This window comes from Nipponia nippon, unplaced genomic scaffold, assembly GCF_047370975.1.
Source record: "Nipponia nippon isolate SJK-2023a ecotype South Korea unplaced genomic scaffold, ASM4737097v1 scaffold_3, whole genome shotgun sequence".
Taxonomy (NCBI): Eukaryota; Metazoa; Chordata; class Aves; order Pelecaniformes; family Threskiornithidae; genus Nipponia; species Nipponia nippon.
Window position 1 is genome coordinate 115,366,236 of NW_028262347.1, and position 14,980 is coordinate 115,381,215.

The window sequence follows — 14,980 nt, forward strand, 5'->3', positions numbered from 1 at the left end:
CCTTAAACATTTTTTGTTTCCCTTTGGCAAAAGGGAATTTATTACAAAGTAATACATTATGCCGATAATGTACATCAGTGAATGTGTATCCAAGATTTTCAGAAATAAAAATATATGTATTGGATCTTACATAGATGCTCTTGACTCTCAAATCCTTGGAAGGAAAGGGGAAGTGGTATTGTCAGGGAAAAGGGGAGATGAATGAGCTCAAAATCCTTCTAAGGTGGGAATTATCTAACCAAAATATCTCCTTTCTTAGGAAGGTACAGGTCCTCGTGTTATTTCAGCATTTGTGGAAATTATTTTCGACAATTCGGACAACAGGTTACCGGTAAGTTGAATACACTGCTTCAGAAACAGATGATCACTTCAGACTCTAGTATCTCAGTTCTGGTAAAAAGTGCCATAAACATTCTGGATTAGCTATACATACCTAATGCAAGCAGTTAAATTTACTGGGTTTTGTTTTCTTAAGATTGATAAAGAGGAAGTCTCACTTCGCAGAGTCATTGGAGCCAAGAAGGACCAATATTTCTTAGACAAGAAAATGGTGACGTAGGTACTTCTTTTCCTTAGCTGAATGAGACTGGTAGTATTTTTGTAAAATGCTCTAGTCATGCCAAACACTTGCATCTCTAGCCTGAAATAAATTAATTCTCATGAGTTCCATGAGCAATGCTAATTTAGTTGTGTAATGCTGAGCACTGGTAGTTTGACAGCAAGGACATCAGTCCTTGTACAATAGACATCAGACTTTGAATTTACAGTTTAATCCATTCATTAATGTGATGTTTAACTGCTTATATAATATTTCTTTCAGGTCTTTTTTAAATAGATGAGTTACTAGACTTTACGTTGTTTCGTATCCTTCCTTGTGATATCTTTACCTGTATTTGCCTCTTCTTTGCTTCAAGGTGCTTCTTTCTTAATCTCTTTCCAATGCTATACTATTTTAGACATTTTCCAGTTTTATTCTCATTTAGTTTTAGAATTAGCTATTATCAAATAAAGAAGCTTCTTTAAACAGAGTATGCATTGCACACTGATGATAGTGTGTGATATATAGTTGTGATACTTTACTGAGTTTTTATAGGTGTCACTTCTACTGTAAGTGTTTTTAATAGATTTACAATAACATTTCAGGAAAAATGATGTAATGAATCTTCTTGAAAGCGCTGGATTTTCTCGCAGTAATCCCTACTATATTGTCAAACAAGGAAAGGTAAGATTCTTTTTCACAAAGTGGAAGAAATCGCTATTAAGAGTATCATGTTTCCTGAATGCCAAACGTAGTTCAGTTATTGCAGAAGTTAACCAAAACCTAAATCCATTTTGGTTTGAAACAGTTCTTGTAGATGCTGCTTTTGCAAATATTACTGTTTTAGTAGTTTATGTCGATTTTAAGAAAAAAAGTTTTAATGTCTGTAATGTTGATACTTATAAAATTTTTTTTCATGTTAATCTTTGCCATCATGTGCTTTTCTGTATACTTAAATACAAAGCAAACTTAATTCCTATGACTGTTTCAGTGTAAATTCATAGATTTCTGGCCCTTAAGATGAGGCAGAAAAGTAATTGTAGAGAATTTTAAGAGGCTAAAAATGCTGTCAATGGAGGATGAATGGAAACATGTGGAAGCATCAAACACACAGCAGGGAAAGGGCTCACAGCATGACCTGTATTAACTGGTCTTCAAGACCAGAGCAGGCTTACCAGAGCTTTCAAAGGACACCCAAATCTGGAGACAAAGGACAGATTACTTCTAATGGCTCACAGGATGGGACACCATGGAGACACTGGTAACTGTCAGCTCCAAAAGATTACATAAAGGCAAACTTAAAAGGGGGATGCAGGATACTTGAGGAGCACTTGATGGCAGAAATGCTGACCCAGCAGTACAGTCTCTCAAATGTTCATCAGGATAAGTTTTCCTATACAACTGCATGTGTGTATTTGGAAGGAACAACTTCAGCTGGAAAGTCACTTGTGTTTTGTAGCGGGGATTGGTGCATGTGACTCTTACAGCCAAAATACACATACTAATATAATACACACTAATATAATACAAATTAGAAACAGTTGCTTTCTTATAAAAGGATGCAACCACTAAAATTCTATTGAAGGAGAGTGAGTTTTACATCAGGTTTAATTGTATGACTGATTTAATGTTGGATTAATGAGCATTCTAAGATTTATAACCCCTACATTTTCGTGTGGTTTTATGGAGGCGTTTAAACTATTTGGCTTAGCACCAGGACTTAACAGCCCAAGCTTGAGTTTCGTTAAATACACTTCTGAGCAGGTAATGATTTCTTCAGTTTACATAATACTAGTATTTTGAGTTATAGCAATAACTGGTAGGATTTGAAAACCAACAATTCATTACAAGCAGAATACTTGCCATCCTACTGTAATTGTGTCAAAAGAAAAGCAGTATGGTATATACTAGGTATCTGAATCTTCCTGTCAAAACCTCAGGCAAGCAGGCACAGCAAAAAAACTGCAATCTTTGATCTGTGTGGTTAGCCATACATCCAGAGCAGGCTACTGAAATCATAGATCTTGAATTTTCAGATCAACCAGATGGCCACAGCTCCTGACTCTCAAAGACTGAAGTTACTAAGAGAAGTAGCTGGTACCAGAGTGTACGATGAACGTAAAGAAGAGAGTATTTCACTAATGAAAGAAACAGGTAAAAATAGTTTAAGAAATCAATGTTTTATGCCAGAGTAATTCCATTAACTCTAAAGGTTTATGGCTTTTTCAGTAAAGCTAATTGCTACATAGATATTATTTGTGGTATGTTAAATGATATAGAGCATGTCATATTTCCTCCTTGAATTTTAAATATCTCAAAAGGTTTAATAAGTGACTTCATGTGTGCTTTTAGTAATAAGACTTTCTAGCTAGGCTAATAGGGATATTTGTACTGCTCAAAACACATGAGTGATGTCAGCTGGCAGCGATCCAAGAGTTGGGATACCTACTGCTATGCAAACACTAAAGTTTATGTAGTATAGTCTACAATTTTAAGTGCGTGAGCCAAGAGAGTACATATTTGTGTTTCCTTACATGCTAGTACCAACAGTTCTGCTGTTAGGTTGTTTTTTGGGGGAACTTCTGGACATGGGTTCTCCTTCTCACATTTCATAACTGTTGACAAATAGTTAATCAGGAGGAGGAGATTCATAGCTTTAAAGGTGTAAGAATGTTTTACAGTGTTTAATTGAACTTCAATCTTGTCATCTTTTCTAAAGAGGGCAAGCGAGAGAAGATCAATGAGTTGTTGAAATACATTGAAGAGCGACTGCATACCCTAGAAGAGGAGAAGGAAGAGCTGGCTCAGTACCAGAAATGGGATAAAATGAGGAGAGCGTTAGAATACACCATTTATAATCAGGAGCTTAATGAAACCCGAGCTAAGCTTGATGAGGTAAAATATCTTGGTTAATACAAAATATAACATGAGCAGTTGATTTGCTTTTTGCCAATGTCTCCTTGTGTTCCTTGGTAGAATCCTGTCAATATTCTTCACTAATTTAACAAATTATTTTCTTTCTGGAACTACTACTAAACCAGAACCTTGCTACTTAAGCTATTGGTGATATTTCCGTACAGCTTTCTGCCAAACGAGAGACAAGTGGAGAGAAATCCAGGCAGCTGAGAGATGCACAGCAAGATGCTAGAGATAAAATGGAGGTAAAAATACTTTCAACAAGGGCTATCCAGAGGTGTGTTTTGCTTTGTGGGTTTATCTGGGGGGCGGTTTCTAAAACTGTTAAATTCTGTTGTATGCTTTCATCCCGTTTGGAAATGGGAGAAGTTTTTCACAGTTTTAGTGTATCTTGGTCTACATAATAACGACCTTACGAGTTTTGATAGATACTGTAATGTGCATGCAGTGTTTAAGATAATACATACTTAAATTCACATAGGAAATAGAACGGCAAGTTCGGGAACTGAAGACAAAGATTTCAGCAATGAAAGAAGAGAAAGAACAACTTAGTGCTGAAAGACAGGAGCAGATTAAACAGAGGACTAAATTAGAGCTGAAGGCTAAAGACCTGCAGGATGAATTAGCTGGCAACAGTGAACAAAGGGTACGTAGCAGTGGTGAGGTCTTAAAATACCATTGGCACAAGGTAGTATACTTGTACATTGAAGTTTTGGTTTTTAGCCTTTCGTTATTTTCTAAGGCTTTTCTGGACAGATATCTTAGGTTTTTTGTGATATCTTTCTTTGTGCTTCTAGGGGTTGTAAACATAGACTCCTGTGTTATGATCCTTTATTTAATCATCCTGCATGTTGCAAAATCAAGCACCTGTAACTCTCTTGATCTTAATGGCTGCAAGTATTGGGAAGGAGGGTTTTGTTTGTAGCACTAATTTGAACTTGCTTGTTTGGCCCATACAGACTGTCCTTGCTTGCATAGTCTAGCTACTTGAGGATGCTTCATTTCACCCCACTGTGCTGTCCTGATTGTAACCGAATTCACTTCTGTTAAGTGATGAAACGGCGTAGTATCAGATAAGCAATGGCATCTTGCAATTTCAGAATTAAATTATTCTTTAGCAGTGTGTATTTATCTAATAATACAGTTTCTGGTATTACCTAACTTTAAATACTGCTTTGTTTGACTTTCAGAAAAGATTGTTAAAAGAGAGGCAAAAGCTTCTTGAGAAAATTGAAGAAAAGCAGAAAGAATTAGCAGAAACGGAGCCAAAATTCAACAGTGTAAAAGAAAAAGAAGAGAGGGGAATTGCTAGGTCTGTGGCATTGTACAACGGGGAGTCAAAGCATTTAAAAAAAACCCAAGATAGTATCAATACTATCCATATGTGCAATTAACTCAGAGTTGTACTTGTTGCTTGAGAATGGGGTAGCTATATGGATTTACAGATGGTCTGTAAAAAGCGTCTTTTATTCTTGGGGGGGGGGGGGGAACAGTATTGGGTGAAATTTAATTTTTAAGCTTAACTACTTTTGTGGGCTGTTGACTACTTGTTTTGTGAAGTCTTCTGGGTGATTTTATGGTTTATAATATGATCCTTTTCTTTTTGTTACTGATTTGGTGCTTAAATTTTAAAGCCTGGTTTGACACTTCTTGAAAATTCTTATGGTAATTCTTAATGCTTGCTCTTAATGAAGTCAAGATTTCTTTATAATACAGCATGTCTTTCCCTTCTTAAAACAGACTTGCACAGGCTACGCAGGAAAGAACAGATCTCTATGCAAAACAAGGTCGAGGAAGCCAGTTTACTTCCAAAGAAGAAAGGGATAAGTGGATAAAGAAAGAACTGAAGTCTTTAGATCAAGCCATCAATGACAAGAAGCGGCAGATTGCAGCTATACACAAGGATTTAGAGGATACAGAGGCAAACAAGGAGAAAAATTTGGAACAGTACAGTGTAAGATTTCAGCTTATTACTTCTCAGTATTTTTGAGAGAAGGGTTAAACAATCTGATCTTGGAGAATTAGACTTTAGTGCCTATTTATAAGGAAGATGAGACTTTATGGTTGGGTGTGGTCTTTTAAAAATGTATTCTTGAAAACATCTGCAGATAAACTCTGAACTCCTTTTAGCGCTGCATCTGACTTCACTCTGTACGTTGACTTTCTTTCTGGTACTTCCCCAAAGTGTTTGGCCTGAGTTTTCAGAAAGAGACTTAGATCTGCCTTGCTCTTGTCTATGTTGAGCATGGCCATTTCATATAGATAACAATTTGTTATGTTTTTATAGAGGTGTAGGTTGGTCATTCTCACTCTTGTCTTATTTTCCCTAAACAGAAGATCTTTTAAACTGTGCTGCAAGCGCTGCATCTTCGCACCACGATTGCAGCTGGTTAGAATTTGTGTCCCTATCAATGTTAGGAGAGTAATCTGTCCAGTATTACCTGCATAACTTTTAGATTCTAATTTCCATGCAGAAACAGCCCTTACACTGCAAATACAATAATCCAATCCAAAAATATCGCTCCTGCTAGGAGCTGCAGGAGTGAAAATCCCTATACTTAGGGTAGGAGAGCATTCAGTGCCAATGCTGGTGCCATATATGTGCTGATAGACAGTGTCCTTTGTCTTTGTGTAATACATCTACCGAATTCGAGGATCAGTCTGACAAAATCTAGGAATGTAGTTGTACAAAGACGATGGTGTTCTACTAAAATACTGCTTGGATGGGGCCCAAATTAGCCAAGTAATGATTCTCTGAGTTGGTGAATGAAGGAAATAGCATTTACCACTGACTGTTCATGCTTGTGTTGTACTGCTCAATAGGAATTCTGTATAATCGAAGAGGTTAAATATGAGGTGGCCTTTGATTCATTTTATAAACATGTCTTGGTTTTCTTTTTCTCCTTAAAGAAGGTTGATTTATGGTTAGGCTAAGAGTTTCATAGCTTTTTGTTGTTCAAAGGGGAGGTGTCTTGGGTGAATGTGGTAGAGAGCTTGCAAAGTTAGGTTGGAAAAACTTGGCTGTGTTTTGAGAACACAGCTAGTCCTCCTGTACACAGATAGCTATGAAAGCATTATCTGAGTGGTAGCCCAGAGCTGCTTTGAAAATGGCAAGTGTTAAATGAGGAAGAGGAGGATGTCTATGCATTGGCTTAAACAGCACGCTGTTGACAGCAGCTGTGGTAAAATACTAGTACTGCTGGAGAGCGGGCTAGGATTTTTGACTAATAGCAGTATGGCATGGTACGCAAGTCTAGTATGTATGTTCTTATCAGAAATGTTATTTCAGAGCGTGTTTATGCATAGTTACGTGTATGATAGTTACTGTTTTGATTCAATTTCTTACCGTGAATTAGTGTGCCATTTCACTGTAATACTCAGATGCACAGTTCAACTCAGTGTCTGCCTTGCAGTCTACTTGATAATTTCATGTTGTTACTGCTCCCTTACAAAGATGTATTTACTCTTAGTGCTTTTTCAGTTTGTTCTAAATTGGTTAAGTGTTTGTAGGAATTGTTTCTGAATTTTAAGTAGTAATTTAGTATTGAATAAAAGAGACTTTTGAACATAGAGAACGGTAGTTTCATACTGTTCTTTTCTTTGTATTAGAAACTGGACCAGGATCTTAATGAAGTGAAGGCTCGTGTTGAAGAACTGGACAGAAAATACTATGAAGTGAAAAATAAAAAGGATGAACTACAGAGCGAAAGAAAGTTAGTAATTAATTGAAATATGTATGAATCTCACTTAATGTGAAGGACCCCAACTGTGTAGTTGTTAACATGGCATGTAGGTATGTTTTTTTTTAAATATAGCCATGTATGAACTCCTGCAATTCGCCTTCCTGTTAGATTAGCAGTCTTTGGAAATAATAATAATAATAATAATAATATCTTCAGAACTCATTCATACTTAAAATATTTTACTGTTTTTGTTCTGTAGTTATCTATGGAGAGAAGAGAATGCAGAACAACAAGCTCTTGCTGCAAAGCGGGAGGATTTAGAAAAGAAACAGCAGCTTCTCAGAGCAGCAACAGGAAAGGTAAGATACCTTGTATTCGAGAATTCCTTGTGGAAGCTTCTTCTCATTCTTAAAGACTAAGTCATAGTCGTATCTGAAAGATACGATAGGGGTTTTTTTTGGTTATGGTCTTACTGTCATAATTAAGATGGACAAATTATATTTGTAAGATAAATTTTTCAAATATTTATAGCTCTAAAACTGCTTGGAAAGAAGTTTTGTAACCTCAAGGTAATGGAGGAGAGGTAAGGAGACCAGGTAGAAATAGAATACTTCTAAAACTTCTTCTAATATCTTTTTGCTTTTCACAAAAAAAAAAAATTCCTCCCCCCCCCAACACAAAAAAACCCAAAAACCCCAACCTGAAAAGTGGCGGACTCAAATCTTTAGGTATCTTCCATTAGAGCTGAAGGTTATTTAGCAGGAACTTGGAGGAAAAGGTGGTTATGATTTTCACGAAGTTAAAGGTAAAATGGATATTACTTCTACATATTTTAATTGCAGTTATTATATATTAACTCAATAATGAGTTATATTTTAACAGGCCATTTTGAATGGTATAGACAGCATAAACAAAGTTTTGGAGCACTTCCGGCGAAAAGGCATAAACCAGCATGTTCTAAATGGTTATCATGGCATTGTGATGAATAACTTTGAATGCGAACCAGCTTTCTACACCTGTGTTGAAGTTACTGCAGGGAACAGGTAACTACATGCTCTTTAGTGTTACTGAAGTTAAAGCAGCTGCAGTGTTACTATCTAGTTGTTGGTGCCAGTTGCTACTGAAAGTTTTATTCTTTTGAACTTGAGGTCTTGTCCTTTTTTTGTCGAAGTTCCTTCTATATAGCATGATCAGACTGCTGCTCCTTTGAGAATTCTGCCTATTTAAAAATTAATCCTGCCTGCTCTTGATCTTTTCTAAAAAAACCTAAAACAACACTACACAAAGACCCCCCAGAAAGGCCCCAGACTCACACTCCTGACTTGACCTGGAGGATTGGTGGTGAGGCTGAGCTATATTGAATAAAGTGGATGGCATCTTCCGGTGTGGAGAATTCCACAGTAAGCAATGCTGATGTTTCAATGATAATAAGAATTATTTCACTTACACTAGAAAGATCTCATGGGTGAGGATGGTCTCTAAACTGTGAAAATCTGCTGTTTAAAAGCTATCTGAAAAGATGCTGAGTGTTAATGAGTGTGTGTAATGTGTGTTCTAGAAGAAGTAAGTGCCTGTTGGGTCATCCACCACTTCCTGCAGCATCTGACACTTACAATTAAATTTAAATTGTCTTTTTGTGTGATCAGTCCCCTGTTCCAATTCATGAGTAGTCATACAAATTCTTGTTCTAACACAATGTAGATAGCAGCATAAAGGCAGGAAAGAGGACAGATGTGACATGATCTTGCAAACTGTCCCATAGAAACGTTGATGCTACCACAATTTGAAATGCAGTCCCTCATCTGAAACATCTGTGTCTGTGTGAACAAGGGTGTCTCTTCAAAGTACTTCACAGTTCTCTCTGAATCCTGTTGTGCCCCATAGTTTGGAAAAAGCAGTAAGGAGCAAACTAGTTCAACTTGCAAAAGAAAGACCACTCACTTCAATCCCTCTGATGCTAGTCCCAGTCATGCGCAGGGAGATCGATGTGGTCTCTGTTTCTGTTGATTGTGTACAGAGGCATAAGATACCAACTCTGTAAATCCATACAAAAAGGGCTGAATATTGTGTATTGAAACGGTACAGAGGACAGAGGTTTGCAGTTGAACCAAAAAAGGCTGTGTACACAGTGATGCTGTGTATGCATATTGAGCTGCTCTGGTGACTGGAGGGTGGAATGTAAAAATCTTGGCTGGTCCCATTTTAATGAAAGTGAATAGAGTGTATCCACTTGCTTATTCCGAGGCACAGACCTGAAGAGAAAATGCAATGGAGCTTTCTTTGTATTGATATGTTATTTAATGGTACCTGTATGCTTACTGTTCCTATACAAATATGTTAGTGCTTTTAGCACAGTAAAGTGTTTTGGTTTTTTTTTTGCTTATTTGTTGGGCTTGTTAATTAGGTTGTTTTATCACATTGTGGATTCTGATGAAGTCAGTACAAAGATACTAATGGAATTTAACAAAATGAACCTTCCTGGAGAAGTTACTTTCCTCCCTCTGAACAAGCTGGATGTTAGAGATACTGCTTATCCTGAGACTAATGTGAGTCAGAGTTCCTTTTGAACCTTCCTCTACTTCACAATTAAAGCCTCATATTTTAAATTGTTCATGTATATTGCTTATTGCACATCACTTGCTTTGCTGTTGAATATCTGCAATTAAATACTACTTTTAATGTATGCTTCTCACCATAAAAAAAACCTCTGGTATAGGAAAATACTTTCCTACCAGATATTTACTCTTTAAAGTTTAACTTCACCTCATAAGTAAATAGGTCATACTAAAAAGAAGTAGAATTTTATTGTAACCTGATGATTGATAATTGCCTGAATTGTAATTCTTTAAGCTGAAATGCTGCCGTGGACAAAAGCTGAAGAGCTGTGTTACGTGTTACAGCAGTGGACAGTTTCTCAAAGTTATTGGAAATGAGTTGTGTTTTTATATTTAAAAATGCATAAATAAACCTTCAGTGACAACCATTTAAAAAGTAATTCTGAAATGCATTTCAAGAAAGTATCTGCTCTTATTTGAAATTTCAGTAGTGAATTACTTGTGTAAATGTTAACTGCTTCTTACAATAATCATGGTAGAATAAGTTCTTTAAAAACAGATTTTTTTTTTTTCCCCTCAGATAAACATGGGAAAAAATAAACAGGAAACAGTCAGACTTTTAGTGTGCTTATTTTGGGAGGGCTTTACTAGTAAAACTGTGTTAATGTTTGTGCCCTGCTGTACAGAAAGGAATAATTTTTTGGAGGACAAAAAATTTTACTGCCAGTTTATGATACTTACTCAACTTGTTTCAGTAGCAGTTTAATACTCAGATGAGATTCCTGGCAGACTCTTAGTTGACTTAAGGCTCAAGCCTAGCTGTTAAGTGCGAGATTTTGTGATTTTTAGCTTTTGACTTCCACAGAGTGTTTATGTGTTTGTCTTGGGAACGTTCAGTCAGTGTGTCATCTTTCTACCAACTGACAGCTGTTTATTTCCAAAGTATCATTCACAATATTGTGCTTTGAGTTCAGGGCTTGACATCCTGTATGTAAATAATAATATATACAGCTCCAGAAGTCTTCATTCTAGAGGTTTATTGATTGTGAAGCCAATGCTAATATTCAGTGAATTTGAGATATGTTAAACTTTTAAAAATTCTTGTTATAAGGCTAGAGCGTATTCTATTTTTACTCTTGGTGGTAGTTTCTTTTTTACATGGCTCTCTTGAATTCTGTGTATGGACTAGTTGCAATATACTTGCCATATTTGTATCAATATGTTGTTCTCATTAAAATCACTGTCACTTCAGGATGCTATTCCTATGATCAGTAAGCTGAGGTACAATCCAAGATTTGACAAAGCTTTCAAACACGTTTTTGGAAAGACTCTAATTTGTCGTAGCATGGAAGTGTCTACCCAGCTGGCCAGAGCTTTCACTATGGATTGTATTACTCTGGAAGGTAAATATTGCGATTTTATAAATTATTGTAAAAAATGGGATCCCTGGAGTGTGAGACTCGTTAAACATGATCTGTTAGTGTTGTCAAAATAAGATTATTTTAAATAATAGTGTACTTGACTGAGATGTACAAGGCTGCACTTGGTTAAGTACAGTGCTTAAAAATACAGAATTCTTCACAAGCCATTGAATTTATTATGATCTAAAAGTTAGTAGCTATGTATCTCCATCCTGAGAATTGTAAAGCAGGTTAGGTTTGTATTCATCCAATTTGTTTTATCCAATTTAACAGGCATTTGTTTTCCTGGAGTATTTAGGGTGTTTTCCACAAACTTAAACCAGTGTTGGGGGTGTGAATGTACAGCCTTAATTACTGATAAGTGCAAGGTGAATTCTTCTGCATACCAGACACATTTATATGTTAGGTTCTCTGAAATAATCTATTGCTCTTGTTAATTGCCTGCTCTCAGAGGGCAGATTTGCTGCAGGCTTAACTTTTTTTTTTTTGTCTCAAAGTCAATCTGAAAAAATTCCTAAGGCTGTCTGAGGAGGAAATGATTAATTTTTTAGTAACAACATACTCTACAAGCCACAGATGCTAATTACTCAGCCTTTCTTGTTTTCTCCCTTACATAAGATCTGAAATTGTTTTTTGTTTGTGGTTTTTTTTTTTTTAAACCGGTAGTGCTAGACATTTGCATTTTTCCCTTAATATAAGTATTTTTCCTTCAAGCTGCATGGTTTCAGAAGTTAATTAAAAAAAAAAAAACCCAAAATTACTAATGCTTAAAGGAGATCATAGCAGCCTGTGTTGGTCTTGAGAAAGGAAATTCACTTTAAATTGAATAGAGAAGTAAACATTTCCCTAATTATTGTAAACATACGTACGTGATTCCTGATACTGATGCAGCACTTCTGTAGGTTAACTAGAACATTACAACTAATCTGCTAAGTTGTATTGTAGAAACTGCTCTGAACATTATGGAGAGCATATAGCACGCAGTTTATAGTCTCATTCTGTTATGCTCTTAGGTGATCAAGTCAGCCATCGTGGTGCTTTGACTGGAGGTTATTACGACACAAGGAAATCTCGGCTTGAATTGCAAAAAGATGTTAGAAAGGCAGAAGAAGAACTTGGTGAACTCGAAGCAAAACTCAATGAAAACTTACGCAGAAACATTGAAAATATCCTTTTGTTGTTCTTGGGGAAAGGTTGTGTGATGACAAAGCTTCTGTTTTGTGGTTACAATAATGGATAAAAAACAGGAGACTAACATAATGTTACATACTAACTGTGGCGTTTGTTTTGACTGTGCTTGTGCAACCTGGTTCTGTTTGTTACTGTAGGGATTTTAGTAACAAACAAATCAATGGTAAAACAGAAAGAAACAAAACCCCTGCATGTGAAAATTGGTGTACAACCAGTGAAAATAACAGATTTTAAAACATATCCATTGTTTATGTGCCTGAATTGCATTCTTTTTAAAAAATCACTTCTAGATCAATGCAGCTAGTTAAGAAATAGTTTCTATACCACTGCTGTTAATTTTTGGGTAAAGCTTCCATACTAGGTAAACTTGACTGAAAACTAGTAATTGAAGTGCACCTTATCCTAGTGGTTTACTTCAGAGAGTGGCTGGCACCGTAGGCTTCAGGAAAAAGGACCGTTAGCAATCTCTCCCTGTTAAAATTTGATCTTGATCTTTAAAGCTTAGAGATGGGATTAAACCCTAAATTTTGAGGCTTTCTATTCCTTCCAGAATTTGTTGTAGTAACTGCTATAACTAGTTATTCTTGTTATATTCTTGTGTTAATCTTCACTGCCTCTTGTGACTCATGCTATATTTTTAGTTCTTGTGTCCTGAATTGGTGTGTTACGTAGCCCACTTATGCTGTGGGGAGGAGATGGAGAGCCTTATATTATAATTAAGCTCTGAGTTGCTTGACAGTCTTGGTCTTTAAGTCAAGTAACTGTCACCTTTTTGTCTAACCTCTTTAATGCCATAGTGTCCTTTTGAGATCCAATATCTAAAATTCAGGGGCAGGGGAAGTTTATACAATTTTCTCCATTATCCAGGTGATTCTGTCCTTTGAACTCAACTCCTTTGTTTTTTGACCTGCAGCAGTGCGTTAGAGACTTGTTTGGGACAGCAGCTAAGCAGAACACTGAAGCCTAGGCTTAGATCCACAGCTGATTAGCAAAACTTTTAAAAGTATGTACCTATGTCTCGTTAAGTCAGTGGAAGAATATTGCAATGGCCTGTTAAGCGTGACTTAAATAGACTAAATTTGCCAACTGGCTTTACATGCACTGCGATAATAAATGTCTTTTATCCTTCTTAGTGTTACCTGTAAGCAATGTGCAGGACTCAATTTATGTACCTACAATGAAGTATTTAAGTAGAGCATTTTCTCCTTCCTTACATATTTTTTAAACTACAAATATGTAGGCATATGGTTTAAAAGGATTTGTGCAGAAACTAATTTTAACGCTAATCCCAGTGTAAGTTGTACAGGTAGCCTGCTTTTTGTAGCTAGGAACGGGAGCTGGAGTTCCTGCTGCTTGTAGTTAAATTCCCCAATTACCTGTTGGACCCTTTGGTTTCAGTATAACTTAACTTTGACTACTACTAACTTATAACTTAACTTTTACTAGGACTACTATTTTGGAACTGAGAAATCTTTCTTGCTGTCATTTAAGTCAAAATATTTAGGCCTGGGTTTCTTTTTGAGGAGGGATCTATAGGGGACGTAGGTAGAGTGCTCATCTAACTGAGAGAAATTCCGATGTGGCATACCCTTCAGCTGTGGAGGATCAGTGACTGTAATAAGATCTGTGACTGCAGTCTGACAGTAACTTTTAGAACATACCACAAACAGACCTCAGTCATTTTGAAAGTAAAATATCCATTCCTGCTAACTTCCTATTCTGTAGCTCATTCAGTTTTCCCAGAATGTTTAAGTATGTAGTGAAGTGTTTTACTGTAACCTCTGCTTAGGGGAGTTATTCAGGTTTTAGGGCATTTAAGTTGATGCCATTTAAAATATACATTGTAGTAGGAGTAACATGCTCATAGAATCATGGAGTTGTTTAGGTTGGAAAAGACCTTTAAGATCATCACATCCAACTGTTAACCTAGCACTGCCAAGTCCACCACTAAACCATGTTCCTAAGCACCACATCTACCCATCTTTTAAATACCTCCAGGGATGGGGACTCAACCACTTCCCTGGGCAGCCTGTTCCAATGCCTGACCACCCTTTCAGTGAAGAAATTTTTCCTAGTATCCAACCTAAACTTCCCCTGGTGCAGCTTGAGGCCGTTTCCTCTCGTCTTATCACTTGTTACTAGGGAGAAGAGACCAACTCCCACCTCACTACAGCCTCCTTTCAGGTAGTTGTAGAGAGCAATAAGGTCTCCCCTCAGCCTCCTCTTCTCCAGACTAAACAACCCCAGCTCCCTCAGCCGCTCCTCATAAGACTTGTGCTCCAGACCCTTCACTAGCTTCATTACCCTTTGGACACGCTCCAGAACCTCAATGTCCTTCTTGTAGTGAGGGGCCAATTCAACATAAATTGAAACAGAATCCTCTGCAAGCTCTGCACTGTGACTTAAGCCATTATATCAGAATTAGCATGAACATATTATGCTTTTTGCTTCAGAATTGAGTAAGGGATAGTTGTTGTATTCTAATACTTCTTTTTAAAGGTAGGTATCTGCTTTTCTGTATTTCGTAAGATCTGAGTTTCCTTACAAGTTCAGATGTATCCCTGTGTTCTTCTGAGTGTTGTAGTGTAAAATTAACAGCTAAATGAAGCTTTCCTCATTTGTTCTTGGTGTTGATAAGGGTGCTCCAGTTACTTTTGTTGATGGTTCTTGATTTCT

General features: G+C 36.7%; 1 protein-coding gene across 1 annotated transcript in view; it reads left to right on the forward strand.

Moving 5' to 3' along the window:
* SMC3 (structural maintenance of chromosomes 3) overlaps nt 1-14,980 on the forward strand; it is a 28,538-nt gene that overhangs the window by 7,620 nt on the left and 5,938 nt on the right. Inside the window, exons 5-19 of the mRNA XM_009476036.2 lie at nt 260-331; nt 476-555; nt 1,144-1,222; nt 2,575-2,692; nt 3,258-3,433; nt 3,619-3,699; nt 3,936-4,100; nt 4,645-4,766; nt 5,195-5,408; nt 7,064-7,167; nt 7,397-7,496; nt 8,020-8,180; nt 9,542-9,683; nt 10,945-11,095; nt 12,127-12,279. Coding sequence (XP_009474311.1) covers nt 260-331; nt 476-555; nt 1,144-1,222; nt 2,575-2,692; nt 3,258-3,433; nt 3,619-3,699; nt 3,936-4,100; nt 4,645-4,766; nt 5,195-5,408; nt 7,064-7,167; nt 7,397-7,496; nt 8,020-8,180; nt 9,542-9,683; nt 10,945-11,095; nt 12,127-12,279 — 1,918 coding nt within the window. The remainder of the gene's footprint in view (nt 1-259; nt 332-475; nt 556-1,143; nt 1,223-2,574; nt 2,693-3,257; nt 3,434-3,618; nt 3,700-3,935; nt 4,101-4,644; nt 4,767-5,194; nt 5,409-7,063; nt 7,168-7,396; nt 7,497-8,019; nt 8,181-9,541; nt 9,684-10,944; nt 11,096-12,126; nt 12,280-14,980) is intronic.